General features: G+C 46.2%; 1 protein-coding gene and 1 pseudogene across 1 annotated transcript; one reads left to right on the top strand and one right to left on the bottom strand.

Annotated features, from left to right (window-relative positions):
• Positions 1–626: 626 nt before the first annotated feature.
• LOC147901791 (uncharacterized) lies at positions 627–2,785 on the bottom strand. The gene is made up of 2 exons (XM_087374372.1): positions 1,410–2,785; positions 627–1,008 (listed from the first exon to the last, which is right to left on the bottom strand). Exons 1-2 carry the CDS (start codon positions 2,558–2,560, stop codon positions 627–629), a joined length of 1,533 nt encoding a protein of 510 aa, XP_087230498.1. The 5' UTR covers positions 2,561–2,785.
• Positions 2,786–14,140: 11,355 nt separating this feature from the next.
• LOC147901790 (uncharacterized) lies at positions 14,141–15,802 on the top strand (annotated as a pseudogene).
• The last annotated feature ends 343 nt before the right edge of the window (positions 15,803–16,145 follow it).

The raw sequence follows: 16,145 nt of genomic DNA, 5'->3' as shown, positions 1-16,145 counted from the left end.
TCCTAACATCTGTCCACCCCTGCTAACCCAAGAACCCAGCAGAATCATAGTTAGGGGAAACGGAAACGGGGAAAGGAAACGGAAACGGAAACGGAAACGTTTCGGGATTTCTGTGAGGGCTGAAACGGGGAAACGCCACGTCAGCAACGGAGGTTTAGAAAAGGGAGTTTGGAGATGAGAACACACACATTTAGAATGCTACAGCCTACAGCCTACCTGTAACTTAAAAGTTAAAATATAGTGCATAATACTTACCACATGGCACAATGTCACTTAGAAGTTAGAAGTTAGAACAAGTTACAAATTATAACTTAGAACTTGGAGCTTAGAAGTTAACTTAGCAGTGAGCAATACATAATACATATTACAAATATAAATGACAAATCTGAAATCAATGAGAAAAGCTGAAGATTGACAAGTTACAAAATGCCAAAGGCAATATAATATATGATTCATATATTATTATGTCTCATTGTCAAGAGTCAAGACTCAAGACTCAAGAGTCAAAAGTACAAAATTCAGATTCCCAAAAGCCTAGGCTCTAAGCCTTAAGGCCAACCGCTACATCACTGATGATATGATCAAAATCCATAATGTAGATTCTCGAATCTAGATAGCTCAGCTGCTCAAGAGTCCTCCTCCTCCTCCTCCTCCTCCTCCTCCACTGCCATCTCCTCATCGTCGTCGTCGTCGTCATCATCCTCCCCCTCCTCATCATCATCAGTAAGGGTGTCATTAGGCTTATGAAAACCAATGAACTTGTCATGAGTGTACTCTTGTCTCATCCTGTTAAGCAAACGCAAGTTTGCATTAACAAAGACAAGATCGTTCGCCTTGTGTGCTTTGATACGGTTCCTCTTCTTTGTATGGATGTGGGCAAAGCTGCTCCACATGCGCTCACAAGAGGAGGAGCTACAACCCTGGCTGAGAATCCGAATGGCAAGCGCTTGCAGCTGTGGGGAATCAGCTCCATAATCCTCCCACCATGTAACAGACCCAACTCGAAATCTGAAATTTGAAAGATCATAAAATTCACAACTTCTTTTGCTATACAAATTATGAAGAGTACAATATCTTGAAGCTGTTATGTGCACTTCCAATTGTGACAACGGTGATTCTTGAATGCATGTATACACAATGTTTTCATGGTGCTGGTTGGTCACTTATTTTTTAAGATTTTGTTGAGGATCACATTGTGGAGGGTTTTCAACAAGTGGTTATGCATAATAAGTTGGTCTTGGTATACTAAGGCTCTGTGGGATCTTGTTTGGGATATTATTTAGATGTTGGTGTTTCCTTTTTGTGTTTCATCATGGTGAAGATTCCAGTGTTTCAAGGGACCCCATGAAATCTGAAAATTATGAATCATTAAATAGTAAAATTTAAGAATTTAAATGAGTTAGGATTACCTGTCATGCTGGGCATCTGGCCATCCAAATATGCCCTCCTTATTGCGGTAATTGGCGAGCTGGTCCTTCACTGTCCGGCGAGCCTCTGGCATTTGCACCATCTTCTGAAGAGTGAGGTTCCAACCACGGACCACCTCTGCATCACTTTGTTGTGCAGTTGCCTTGTGTTGAAACTCTGGGTCCAACACAAATGCAGCCGCATGAATGGGAGAGTAGTACTGATTCCACCTAGTCACAGCCAACTCCTCCAGCTCTTTCAACTTGTGGGGATCTTTCTCTAACACTCTGATATTTTCTATCATGCGATCCATCCCCTCATATACCTTGCCAATAAAAGGCATGTCTCCATCAACCTTTTTTAGCAACAAGACAATCGGCTTACACAAGTCATACAAGTGTGATGCATCAGCCCAAAAGTCATCGCTGCCTATGCACAAATCGTACACCAATATCCCAAGAGCCTGCTTTGAAGTGGGCCATGCATCCCACTGTGGGCTTGCCACAACCTGCTTAAGAGCAGGTCTCATTTCAATGAGTCTGCGAAGCATCACATAATTGTATGCAAACCTTGTCTCTGCATACTTCAAAAGCTCCTTCCTTGCATAGGTGCGATACAAAGAGAGAGAAAAATGATGGCGTGTAATGAACCCAACTATCTCTCTTGCATTATCAATTACAATTTTTACCCAAGGTAATTTGCCAATGTCTTTCAACAAATTATTCAAACAATGGGCAACACAAGAACTCCATTGAATATGGGGGTACCTTTGTTCCAATAATGCACCTGCAGCCCTATTGGTATTTTCACCATCTGAAACCAACTGCACAACATTAGACGGGCCCACATACTCCACTGCATCTGCCCACATCTGCATCAAAACATTTGCTGTTTTTTGTTGTACTCCGCACTCTATGGAGTGTATGTACAAAGAAGATCCTCTGCAATATGCCAAAATACCCTCTAGTGATCGACTACGTACATCACTCCAGCCATCTGCTACCAAAGTGACCCCATACTTATGCCATTTCTCCTTAACAGGCTGAATGGCCTCATTAACTGCCTTCACCTCATCCTCTAGAAGCTTTCCCCTCAATGCATCAAAAGTGGGAGGGGTGTATGTGGGCCCAAAGGCTGTAATTTCAGTCACCATCTCCTTGAAATAAGCAGACCGTGCCACATTGAAACTAATCCCATTCGAGTAAAAGAAACGGGCCACGGCTGCATCTACCTGTGCCTTCCTTTGTGGATGCCATGCAGTATAAAGAGTGCTTTGCCTTCGTGTAGGTGGGAGAGGTGAAGGAGATGCAATAGGAGTAGAACCTGTAGCTCCAAGAACATGTGCACTCCCAGAAGATGAAATTGTAGTAGCAGTAGCAGAGGGAAGAGGACTCCTTTTTGCAGTAGCCATATGAGCACCTGAAGTAGCTCCTCCACCAGTGGATGCAATAGTCCTAGCTTTCTTCGCGGAAGGAAATGCCTCGACCTCTCGTGCCAACCTTGCTTTCTCTTCCTCGGATATTTCAGTGCATATTGTAATCCCCTCTCCCTTGATGCCAAGAAGATGGGCCTTCACCCTATCAGGAATCCCACCTCTTTTCAATCCACAACGCCCGCACATGAACTTGCGAGTCCCTCCTTTCTTGGAGTCGTAGCCACCCAGGAGATCGACTTGACTCCACCAAAAATCTGATTGGGTGAATTCTACCTCCAAATGAGACTCAGGGCTAGGGTGTCTTGAAGCCATGGAACTTTGGAAGCTTGTTGCTTGAAAGGGGGGCTGAAACTGCAAAGAGAGCCAAGGGTTGAAACTTGAAAGAGAGGGCTGAAGCCTGAAACCTGAAAGTGGGGCCTGAAAGAGGAGGGAACAGAAGGCTGAAAGAGAGGGCTGAAAGAGGGGGCTGAAGGAGGGCTGAAGGAGGGCTGGAGGGGAGAAGATGATGATGGAGGGCTGAAGCAGGCTGCAAGAGAGAAAGGAGAGGAAAGGAGTGAATGGGGCTGAAGGAGGGCCCCTAAACCTTGAGGATGGATGGACTCTGGAGAGAGTATGAACTATGAGGCTGAAGGAGTGGAAGGAGGCAAAAATCGGAGGCAGAAAGGCTGAAAACGGGGCTGGCGGCGCATCTCGCAGGACATTGGAGACCTGGCAGCATCTGTTGTCTGAAACGCGGCATTTCAGGTTGCTGAAACGCGTTTCAGGCTGGCTGAAACGTTTCAGCCAGCCGTTTCAGGGTCCCGAAACGTTTCGGGCCCTGAAACGCGTTTCAGGAAACGCCTCATCTCTGAAACGGCGTTTCAGGCCTGGCTGGGCTCTGAAACGCGTTTCAGCATAACTGTGAGCAGAATACGCAGCAACGAATTTCGAATTTTAGGGCATACCTGGAGGAAAAATTCGTCAAAAATTCCCGCATCAAAAGTTCCTACCTCAGGAGCTAGCTCTGATACCAACTGACACATCCCAGCACTCCTGAAACCCCTGATCTGCAAAACAACCACACACCACGTCAGATCTTACCAGGCTGCTCACCACCCAACCATGACATCTACGGGATGTGATCCCGAATCAGAAGATGCCCCCTCCGAGCCACGAGCTAAGCTACTGGCACGAACTCCCAATCAGATCCAAACCAGCCTGGTGTCCCATACCACCAGGTGGCGCTGTGAAGCCCTGGATCTGCCACTGGGCCTTGGGCTACGCTAAGATGCAGGCACGCGTCCGCGACTCAATCCAGGAACAGACCTGGCACCTGGGAACGAAACTTGCTCCCAACTGCACACTGAGAACTGAACCCCCTGGGCCCCTTTTATAGACTCGGGCCCCGGCGCCAAAAATAGCGAAGACCTATAAATAGTTCGTACCCTTGCCACTCAAACTGAGAATCAAGCCTGCCTAGCTCTAAGCCTCCCCAGGCTAACTTGAGCTAGTCCTGTGTACCTAGTACACGTCAGATACCAATCCGTGCACATGACAATTGTGGTGGAAGGAACTCCGACCCAAACCTGTAACATGGATAGAATTCAAAGAAGTCTTCAAGAAAGAGTTTCTGAAGGAGAAGGAAGATTAGGATATCGTAGGCAAGCTTAAGGCCCTCGATATGTCCAAGCTGAATTTGACTTTTGAGGTCTATCTTCAGAGGCTTCGTGATTTGCAGAGCACAGCTACAAAGATGGATCCAGCTACCTTGTTAGGTTTCTTTGTGGATGGTGTCTGACTCGTATAAGCTTCAGATTAAGAAGAACAAGTGTACCACTTTGCAAGAGGCCATAAACTATGCAGACCAGAGCTACAAAGATGGATCCAGCTACCTTGTTAGGTTTCTTTGTGGATGCTTTGCCTAACTCGTACAAGCTTCAAATTAAGAACAACAAGTGTACCACTTTGCAAGAGGCCATAAACTATGCGCGCATCTATGATGATACCATGGCCAGTGCAAAGGTAACCACCATTGCCGATACGAGTGGAAAGAACTAGAGGAAGTTCTTCTAGTCTATAGCTGGTACCGGGGAGTCGAAGTCTATAGACAATGCCTCCAAGAAGAACTCGACTCAGACGAAGAATGGTCGTGCCCGTTTCCTACGCACCTTGAAGTTAAAGAAAGAAGGACGTTGCCGAGGAGCGAGGCCAAACTCGGAATGATTGTCCACACTCGGAATGATTGGCCACACTCGGAATGATTGTCCACACTAAAAATGATTGTCCTAAGCGCAAGAACCAGATGCAAGCATGGGGACCGAAGCTCCATGCATGACAAGGTACCAAAGCTAAGGGAACTAATCAAGTTTCAATGACAGGTATTTCTGTAAATGTCATTACCTGCCCACTTTCTTATAATTGCACTTTTAATAATTCGTTATTTCACCCCCATGACCTTTTCCGAGTTTATGGAGAAGTAAGGGACCAAAGAGTTCACATTCTCTTTGACCCGGGCAACTCTCACAATTTTGTTAATTACAAACTTGTGCAAAGGATGGGGCTGTCCACGATACCTAGCGATCACACCTACAAGGTGCAGCTTCCAGCTAGGAAGCAGTTTTGATATCGCAAGGTCGACACACTTTCTTACCGGATTCAAGACTACACAGCTGCTCTTACGTGCTATGTCATGCACTTGGAACATGTGGACTTGTTAATCGGAATGGAGTGGTTTAAAACCCACAATATTCGGATTGGATGGAAAGAGCATACACTCTCTTTTTTGGATAAGGACACCCAATTTTGTATTCAGTGTGATAATATCCCCTCTTCTCAAGGACCTATTGTATCTGCGATGCAGCTTCAGAATATAATAAACACTTCTCATTATGATGTGTATCAGTGTGTTTTGATTCCGCCTTCTTCATTTGTTGTCTCTGTTAATAACAAAAATGATTTAAGCATGTTTGAACACCGTGAATTGAGAACGTTGTTGGATGATTTCATGGATGTATTCCCTGCTCAACTGCCGGAAGGTTTACCTCTAGAACGGGCAGTAGACCATCGCATAGATTTAGTACCTAGGGCTCAACCTATTAGTATTCCACCTTATAGGATGAGCCAACTTGAGGAGGATGAGTTAGCTTCACAACTACAAGATTATCTGAATATGGGCTATATTCGACCAAGTAAATCACCTTGGGGAGCACCTGTCCTCTTAAGAAAGTGTCACGATCTGTGACGTATTCCTTTCTCTATTTCTAGACTTATGGATGGTTTGATGAATGGACACTTGTGGAAGGGTATGCCCTTTCGACGGGACACTTCCTATAAGGCACAACCCTTGCCCTTTCGACGGGACACTTCCTATGAGGCACAACCCTTCACAAGAGACACTCTATTGAAGAGACATTTCTATTGTAATGTACCCTCTCATCAAGGGTCACACCCTTCACAAGAGGTACACACCTCTTCATGCACATACACTTTGGAGTACACACCTTTTCATGTGTGACTCTTCACTCTCTATATAAGAGAGGCCCAATTGTATGGATGACACAACATCTACCCTACAGACATTCAAGCAATACAATTACTCCTTGTTCTCTGCTATCTCAGTCTCCTTTCTATTCCTTAGCACATTTCTAAATATAGTAAATCTAGGATTTCTTACAGTGGTATCAGAGCAAAATTCGCTCCTGCCTGTAGGAAATGCCCCCCACCTTCTAGCGCTGATCTGATACATCTTTTCCGCTAGAAGGATATCCGTGCACATTGTGCATGGAAGAGATGGAGAGGATGAGCGTATAAATTTTTTGCGCCAACCCTGCCTAAAGTCATCTATGGCCTCTCCATCTCCCACACATCACGAGTTGATGTGAATGGACACGACAAAAATCGTGTCTTTTCATATGCTTGGGTTGTCCCAAAACCAAGGGACGCACCTTTTCCACCATCGGACACACCTTTTGATGAAGAGCCTCGACTCCTCATTCAAGAGACACACCCCATCGTGGACAAAAGGACACACCTATTCATGTAGGGACACCCCTTTTAAAAACAAGGACACACCCTTTCATGAAAAGGTGCACCTATTCCAAGGGTCAAACCCCTTCGAATAGGCACACCTTTTAGGCACCAAGCACCTATAAAAGGGTACCTAGAGGGGTAAAAAGGGAAAAAAATAAACCCATCCCCTACCCTTAGGTTTTCCCTAGCTACCCTAGGGTTAACTAAACCCCCAAATTAATTTTTGGGCAACTACCCAACCTTAGGCAGCCCCCAACGAAAAGAGGCGAACCTCTTTGTTATTCCATACGGCCTGCACCATACGGATCTCCCCGTAGCAGCAGCCCGCCTCAGCCCGTGGACCGTACGGATCTGGACGCAGCCTACCTGCGCAGCCCTAGCCTCGCCATTTCGCTCAGCGCAGCCCTGCCTGGCCTCGCCATTGCACTGCCAGCCCACGCAGGGTCTCCCGCCTTCAGGCCTCGCCATCCACGCCACTTGCTGCAGCCTTCACGCAGAATCACGCTGCCAGCCATCTGCCTTTTTTTCACTGCCAGCCTTTGCCTTTGTCGCTACCAAGTTCTTTCCTTTTACAGCCCCGCTGGTATTGCAGCCCTGCTCCTTTCCAGCCTGCAACAGGAGCACAGCATCAGCCAGCCCTTCGGTCGAAAAACAGCCTGCAAACAGATTTTTCGACATGACAGCAGCAGCCTGGTGCGCCAGCCCTTATTGCGATCCAGAATCGGGTACCTGCAGCCAGTTGCGCCATTGATAGTCTGCTCTCCTTGCCAGGTGGAGTCTTTCCATTCTGCTTTTAAGGATTCTCTTGTCATTATCAAATTACAGCAAATGAAAGAATCTCCCTTAAAGCATGGAAACCCCTGGTAATTCACCCGGCATTTCAAGGACACCTCAAGCATCATCTACCACACAATATCGTGTTCAGATTGCACGACCAGCCCATTTCGGAGCCTTTGCATCTTGGGTCTTTTGTGTCACGTGCCCTACGAGAAGGCGATGAGTACAAGACAGCTTTTCGAACTCCGTGCAAATTCTCTCTACATCAACATTGAGAAGAGTGAGTTCTTCAAGACCCAACTCGAATATTTAGGACATGTTATTTCAGCTCAAGGCATCTCTGTGGATCCCAAGAAGGTCGAGGTAATCCCAAACTGGCCTACTCCTAAGAATGTTCACGATGTCCGCTCTTTTCTCGGATTGGCAAACTTCTACCATACAAAGGTCTATCAGTTTTCCGAAATCGTAGCTCCTATGTCCGAGTTATTGAAAAGCACAGCAATTTTTTAGTGGCTTTCCGAAACAGAGTATAGTTTCCAACAACTCAAGCAAGCTGAGGTCATGATCGACGCTTCCGACATCGCTACAAGAGCAGTCTTGATGCAAGAAGGCAGAGTTATTATTTTTGACAGCCATAAACATTCTAACATCCAAACCCGATACCTGGTTTATGATAAGGAGTTTCTTGCTGTTGTACATGCTTATCGCTCTTGGAAACATTATCTCATGGGAGCCGACTCTGTGGTCAAGACAGACCATCACTCTCTAAAGTATATCTTTACTCAGCCAGTCATGAACGCTCAGACCTATTTCAATCCTTAAGAGGGCTTTGCGCAATTGATAGTCATTTCAGTTCTTAATGGCAGAAAGTCCAGGATGGGAGCTCCACGGTTGACTAGGACTCGTGACTGGCTGAGTAAAGATATACTTTAGAGAGTGATGGTCTGTCTTGACCACAGAGTCGGCTCCCATGAGATAATGTTTCCAAGAGCGATAAGCATGTACAACAGCAAGAAACTCCTTATCATAAACCAGGTATCGGGTTTGGATGTTAGAATGTTTATGGCTGTCAAAAACAATAACTCTGCCTTCTTGCATCAAGATTGCTCTTGTAGCGATGTCGGAAGCGTCGATCATGACCTCAAATGGAAGGTTTGGGTCAGCAATAGCCATAACTGGTGTGGTAGTGAGTGCTTGCTTGAGTTGTTGGAAACTATACTCTGTTTCGGGAAGCCACTAAAAAATTCCTGTGCTTTTCAATAACTCGGACATAGGAGCTGCGATTTCGGAAAACTGATAGACCTTTGTATGATAGAAGTTTGCCAATCCGAGAAAAGAGCGGACATCGTGAACATTCTTAGGAGTAGGCCAGTTTCGGATTACCTCGACCTTCTTGGGATCCACAGAGATGCCTTGAGCTGAAATAACATGTCCCAAATATTCGAGTTGGGTCTTGAAGAACTCACTCTTCTCAATGTTGATGTAGAGAGAATTTGCACGGAGTTCGAAAAGCTGTCTTGTACTCATCACCTTCTCGTATGCGAATTTGATGATAACCTGAACGAAGATCAATCTTTGAGAATTGTGTTGCATGTAGAAGCTGATCGAAGAGGTCATCGATGCGAGGCAATGGATACTTGTTTTTGATAGTGAGCTTGTTGAGGGCTCGATAGTCGATGCAGAGGCGCATTGACTTATTCTTTTTTTCCACAAGTAGTATAGGACATCCGAAAGGGCTGCGACTGGGCCGAATGTGACCTTTGTCGAGTAGTTCGGTGACCTGTCTTTGGATTTCTTCATTTTGAGTGTAAGAAACCCGATAAGGAGGTTTCGACGGTGGATTACTGCCAGGAATAAGTTCGATTGGGTGATCCACTGGTCGTCGAGGTGGTAACTGCTTTGGCAATTCCTGTGGAAAAATATCCAGGTAAGGCTGGAAAAAAGGTTGGTTGAGGTATTCAGGAGGATTCTTTGTTGGTGTCCCCTCTACTGCCGTAACCAACAGAAGTGAAGTCTTTACTTGGCGTTTACGAACCCACTTCTTTACTTGTAGGGCAGAGGCACCTGGGGTTGAAGGAGAGTCCCTAGAACCAGTTAGCTCAATAAGTTTTCCCTGGTGGACAAACTGGATAGTATGGTTGCGAAAACTGATTGATGAATCATAGTCGTAGAGCCACTATTGTCCGAGTATGACATCGTACCGAGAAAGAGGCATGATGTCGAAGTTCAACTTGTCCGTATAATGTTGAATGCGAAAAAAAAGACAAGTTTTTAATCCTGGTGTTGCACAAGAAAGTAGTTCCATTTGCGAGTTCAATCTGATAATCCATGAGACTAGGACTGGTAGTCAACCGAAGTTTGTCGACCATAGAACTAGCTAGGAAGTTATGAGAGCAGCCACTGTCGATGAGGATAGTGACCGTTGTTCCACGAATCGATCCTTGAACACAAAGTACTTGAGTGGCCAGGGAAGGTTGGGGGTTGCTGGCAAGGCTCAGGTGGATGGTATTTGCCATTCGAACAACTTTGCCTTTCTTGTCTTGTGCTGGGGTAGCATCTTCTCTTTGGGAAGTGCTAGGTTCCATATTGGAATTTTGCTTTGGTCGCTCGAGACAATCGAACCATCTATGGTTGCCTGTACAGATGGTACAAAGTCCTTTTGTGCTGGAGTTGTTCTTCTTGTCAGTGGCCGCACCTTTATGTTGGGGATGTCGGTAATGACGTGAAGAAGAAGAGGCGCGATCCTTGGAGGAGTGCTTCTGTTGGAATCTAGCATATGATTTCTGAGTCTTCTTGGGATCTTGAGACTGTCGCTGACCTTGATTACCGGAGTTTTTTCGAAACCTGGTGTTATCTTGAGGGCGAGCACCTTTGGCCATAGTAGAGTTCTGTGTGCGATTAGCACTCTGCTTCCCTGTGTTTTGGAAATCTATAATGCGCTCTGCGTAAGCAATAGCGGCAGCTGTGGTGGTGATGTTTGCTTTAAGGACATCAATGCGTAACGAGGGATTTAGGCCTGAGATGAAAGCATGAAGGCGATCATCCTCAGTTAAACCATCAATCTCCAGTACCAATGTGGTGAACTGAGAGATGTAGGAAGACAGGGAGCCCGTTTGCTCCAATTGTCGAAGTTTTGAACGTGCTTGGAAGTCCGCATTGGCAGGTATGAACTGCTTACGGAGCACATGTTCAAAACGTTCCCATGTCAACACACTTTTGCCGTCCTTTAAGCGTCTTTGCTACCATAGAAAAGCTGTATCCTTGAGGAGGGAGGCTGCCAAGGCGATCTTTTTGCCTTCAATGAGGTCAACAGTATCAAAATACATGCGCATTTTTGCGAGCCATTGGTCAACTGTTCGGCGATTGCGTTGACCAGTGTAGGCTTTCGGAAGTTTGATGTCAAGTCTTTTAGTTTTGGAAGCTTGAAGTAAACGGTAGAGGGCACGTAGTTCAGTGTTTTCTACCTCTGGTGGGAATGAATCCGCATAGTCGTCTGGTTGCGTCACGTCATCCTCTGTATGTGTGGTACTGCGAGAATCTTGAAGTTGTTGAACTTTCTGGACCAAGTCGGAGATGCTGTCCTGAAGCTGGGAAATTTGAAGTTGCAATAGTGATTCGCCTTGTACGTTGACTTCAGGGGTCTTTTTTGGACTGTCTTTGATCTCTGGAGAGGCTTCACGCGAGCGTTGCGACATATCGGAGATCCCTGTGAGAAAAGCGCGAACTTGCGCTCTAGTTTGTACCATTCCTGGAAGAAGATTCGGGCTGCTCCCTGAGGTTGCTCATGTTGGAGGGGGCAGGCGAGGCAGGATGGAACCACCCGTGGAAATTTGGTAAAGGAGGTCCTGTCTGAGGTAACACTGGTGATGCCGAAAGTGGTGTTACTGCTCGTGAGAGGATAGGAGTAGGTTGCAGAGTCCACGGATCGTGAGAGGACAGGAGTAGGTGCCTTCAGAGTGTAAATACTGTCTTGGAGAAGGTTCAACCTGTATAGGAGGATATCTGGGAGCTGAAGGAGGTGGAGAGTACCCTGGAGATGCTGAAGGTGAGGGGTAAAATTCTCTCCAAAAATGGACAGCAAACTCTTGAGGAATATCGGGTTCTGGGTATCTTCGTGTCTCGTGGAACACAACCTGTACTGTGCTGAGGAAGTAATGTAACTGAGGTGTCTGTAGACTTCGACTCCCCGGTACCAGCTATAGACTGGAAGAACTTCCTCTTGTTCTTTCCACTCGTATCGGCAATGGTGGTTACCTTTGCACTGGCCATGGTATCATCATAGATGCGCGCATAGTTTATGGCCTCTTGCAAAGTGGTACACTTGTTGTTCTTAATCTGAAGCTTGTACGAGTTAGGCAAAGCATCCACAAAGAAACCTAACAAGGTAGCTGGATCCATCTTTGTAGCTCTGGTCTACATAGTTTATGGCCTCTTGCAAAGTGGTACACTTGTTCTTCTTAATCTGAAGCTTGTACGAGTCAGACACCATCCACAAAGAAACCTAACAAGGTAGCTGGATCCATCTTTGTAGCTGTGGTCTGCAAATCACGAAGCCTCTGAAGATAGACCTCAAAAGTCAAATTCAGCTTGGACATATCGAGGGCCTTAAGCTTGCCTACGATATCCTAATCTTCCTTCTCCTTCAGAAACTCTTTCTTGAAGACTTCTTTGAATTCTATCCATGTTACAGGTTTGGGTCGGAGTTCCTTCCACCACAATTGTCATGTGCACGGATTGGTATCTGACGTGTACTAGGTACACAGGACTAGCTCAGGTTAGCCTGGAGAGGCTTAGAGCTAGGCAGGCTTGATTCTCGGTTTGAGTGGCAAGAGTACGAACTATTTATAGGTCTTCGCTATTTTTGGCGCCGGGGCCCGAGTCTATAAAAGGGGCCCAGGGGGTTCAGTTCTCAGTGTGCAGTTGGGAGCAAGTTTCGTTCCCAGGTGCCAGGTCTGTTCTTGGATTGAGTCGCGGACGCGTGCCTGCATCTTAGCGTAGCCCAAGGCCCAGTGGCAGATCCAGGGCTTCACAGCGCCACCTGGTGGTATGGGACACCAGGCTGGTTTGGATCTGATTGGGAGTTCGTGCCAGTAGCTTAGCTCGTGGCTCGGAGGGGGCATCTTTTGATTCGGGATCACATCCCGTAGATGTCATGGTTGGGTGGTGAGCAGCCTGGTAAGATCTGACGTGGTGTGTGGTTGTTTTGCAGATCAGGGGTTTCAGGAGTGCTGGGATGTGTCAGTTGGTATCAGAGCTAGCTCCTGAGGTAGGAACTTCTGATGCGGGAATTTTTGACGAATTTTTCCTCCAGGTATGCCCTAAAATTCGAAATTCGTTGCTGCGTATTCTGCTCACAGTTACGCTGAAACGCGTTTCAGAGCCCAGCCAGGCCTGAAACGCCGTTTCAGAGATGAGGCGTTTCCTGAAACGCGTTTCAGAGCCCGAAATGTTTTGGGACCCTGAAACGGCTGGCTGAAACGTTTCAGCCAGCCTGAAACACATTTCAGCAACCTGAAACGCCGCGTTTCAGACAACAGATGCTGCCAGGTCTCCAATGTCCTGCGAGATGCGCCGCCAGCCCCGTTTTTGGCCTTTCTGCCTCCGATTTTTGCCCTCCTTCAGCCTCATAGTTCATACTCTCTCCAGAGTCCATCCATCCTCAAGGTTTAGGGGCCCTCCTTCAGCCCCATTCACTCCTTTCCTCTCCTTTCTCTCTTGCAGCCTGCTTCAGCCCTCCATCATCATCTTCTCCCCTCCAGCCCTCCTTCAGCCCTCCTTCAGCCCCCTCTTTCAGCCTCTCTTTCAGCCTTCTGTTCCCTCCTCTTTCAGGCCCCACTTTCAGGTTTCAGGCTTCAGCCCTCTCTTTCAAGTTTCAACCCTTGGCTCTCTTTGCAGTTTCAGCCCCCCTTTCAAGCAACAAGCTTCCAAAGTTCCATGGCTTCAAGACACCCTACCCCTGAGTCTCATTTGGAGGTAGAATTCACCCAATCAGATTTTTGGTGGAGTCAAGTCGATCTCCTGGGTGGCTACGACTCCAAGAAAGGAGGGACTCGCAAGTTCATGTGCGGGCGTTGTGGATTGAAAAGAGGTGGGATTCCTGATAGGGTGAAGGCCCATCTTCTTGGCATCAAGGGAGAGGGGATTACAATATGCACTGAAATATCCGAGGAAGAGAAAGCAAGGTTGGCACGAGAGGTCGAGGCATTTCCTTCCGCGAAGAAAGCTAGGACTATTGCATCCACTGGTGGAGGAGCTACTTCAGGTGCTCATATGGCTACTGCAAAAAGGAGTCCTCTTCCCTCTGCTGCTGCTACTACAATTTCATCTTCTGGGAGTGCACATGTTCTTGGAGCTACAAGTTCTACTCCTATTGCATCTCCTTCACCTCTCCCACCTACACGAAGGCAAAGCACTCTTTATACTGCATGGCATCCACAAAGGAAGGCACAGGTAGATGCAGCCGTGGCCTGTTTCTTTTACTCGAATGGGATTAGTTTCAATGTGGCACGGTCTGCTTATTTCAAGGAGATGGTGACTGAAATTACAGCCTTTGGGCCCACATACACCCCTTCCACTTTTGATGCATTGAGGGGAAAGCTTCTAGAGGATGAGGTGAAGGCAGTTAATGAGGCCATTCAGCCTGTTAAGGAGAAATGGCATAAGTATGGGGTCACTTTGGTAGCAGATGGCTGGAGTGATGTACGTAGTCGATCACTAGAGGGTATTTTGGCATATTGCAGAGGATCTTCTTTGTACATACACTCCATAGAGTGCGGAGTACAACAAAAAACAGCAAATGTTTTGATGCAGATGTGGGCAGATACAGTGGAGTATGTGGGCCCGTCTAATGTTGTGCAGTTGGTTTCAGATGGTGAAAATACCAATAGGGCTGCAGGTGCATTATTGGAACAAAGGTACCCCCATATTCAATGGAGTTCTTGTGTTGCCCGTTGTTTGAATAATTTGTTGAAAGACATTGGCAAATTACCTTGGGTAAAAATTGTAATTGATAATGCAAGAGAGATAGTTGGGTTCATTACACGCCATCATTTTTCTCTCTCTTTGTATCGCACCTGTGCAAGGAAGGAGCTTTTGAAGTATGCAGAGACAAGGTTTAAATACAATTATGTGATGCTTCGCAGACTCATTGAAATGAGACCTGCTCTTAAGCAGGTTGTGGCAAGCCCACAGTGGGATGCATGGCCCACTTCAAAGCAGGCTCTTGGGATATTGGTGTACGATTTGTGCATAGGCAGCGATGACTTTTGGGCTGATGCATCACACTTGTATGACTTGTGTAAGCCGATTGTCTTGTTGCTAAAAAGGTTGATAGAGACATGCCTTTTATTGGCAAGGTATATGAGGGGATGGATCGCATGATAGAAAATATCAGAGTGTTAGAGAAAGATAAAGATCCCCACAGGTTGAAAGAGCTGGAGGAGTTGGCTGTGACTAGGTGGAATCAGTACTACTCTCCCATTCATGCGGCTGCATTTGTGTTGGACCCAGAGTTTCAACACAAGGCAACTGCACAACAAAGTGATGCAGAGGTGGTCCGTGGTTGGAACCTCACTCTTCAAAAGATGGTGCAAATGCCAGAGGCTCGCCGGACAGTGAAGGACCAGCTCGCCAATTACCGCAATAAGGAGGGCATATTTGGATGGCCAGATGCCCAGCATGACAGGTAATCCTAACTCATTTAAATTCTTAAATTTTACTATTTAATGATTCATAATTTTCAGATTTCATGAGCTTTGCCATATATCTGAATTTTATGATCTTTCAAATTTCAGATTTTGAGTTGGGTCTGTTACATGGTGGGAGGATTATGGAGCTGATTCCCCACAGCTGCAAGCGCTTGCCATTCGGATTCTCAGCCAGGGTTGTAGCTCCTCCTCTTGTGAGCGCATGTGGAGCAGCTTTGCCCACATCCATACAAAGAAGAGGAACCGTCTCAAAGCACACAAGGCGAACAATCTTGTCTTTGTTAATGCAAACTTGCGTTTGCTTAACAGGATGAGACAAGAGTACACTCATGACAAGTTCATTGGTTTTCATAAGCCTGATGACACCCTCACTGATGATGATGAGGAGGGGGAGGATGATGATGACGACGACGACGATGAGGAGATGGCAGTGGAGGAGGAGGAGGAGGAGGAGGAGGAGGACTCTTGAGCAGCTGAGCTATCTAGATTCGAGAATCTACATTATGGATTTTGATCATATCATCAGTGATGTAGCGGTTGGCCTTAAGGCTTAGAGCCTAGGCTTTTGGGAATCTGAATTTTGTACTTTTGACTCTTGAGTCTTGAGTCTTGACTCTTGACAATGAGACATAATAATATATGAATCATATATTATATTGCCTTTGGCATTTTGTAACTTGTCAATCTTCAGCTTTTCTCATTGATTTCAGATTTGTCATTTATATTTGTAATATGTATTATGTATTGCTCACTGCTAAGTTAACTTCTAAGCTCCAAGTTCTAAGTTATAATTTGTAACTTGTTCTAGCTTC

Source organism: Dipteris shenzhenensis, chromosome 5 (assembly GCF_047967505.1).
Source record: "Dipteris shenzhenensis isolate YYH24624 ecotype China chromosome 5, Dip_SZ_1.0, whole genome shotgun sequence".
Classification (NCBI taxonomy): domain Eukaryota; kingdom Viridiplantae; phylum Streptophyta; class Polypodiopsida; order Gleicheniales; family Dipteridaceae; genus Dipteris; species Dipteris shenzhenensis.
This window is presented reverse-complemented; position numbering and strand designations above follow the sequence as displayed.

What these genes read in the sequence shown, in the direction of transcription:
- LOC147901791 (XM_087374372.1), bottom strand. Translation starts at nt 2,560, where the DNA reads ATGGTGACTGAAATTACAGCCTTTGGGCCCACATACACCCCTCCCACT. An exon ending in CCAGATGCCCAGCATGACAG is followed by an intron (nt 1,009 to 1,409) that starts GTAATCCTAACT and finishes TTCAAATTTCAG; the next exon opens with ATTTCGAGTTGGGTCTGTTA.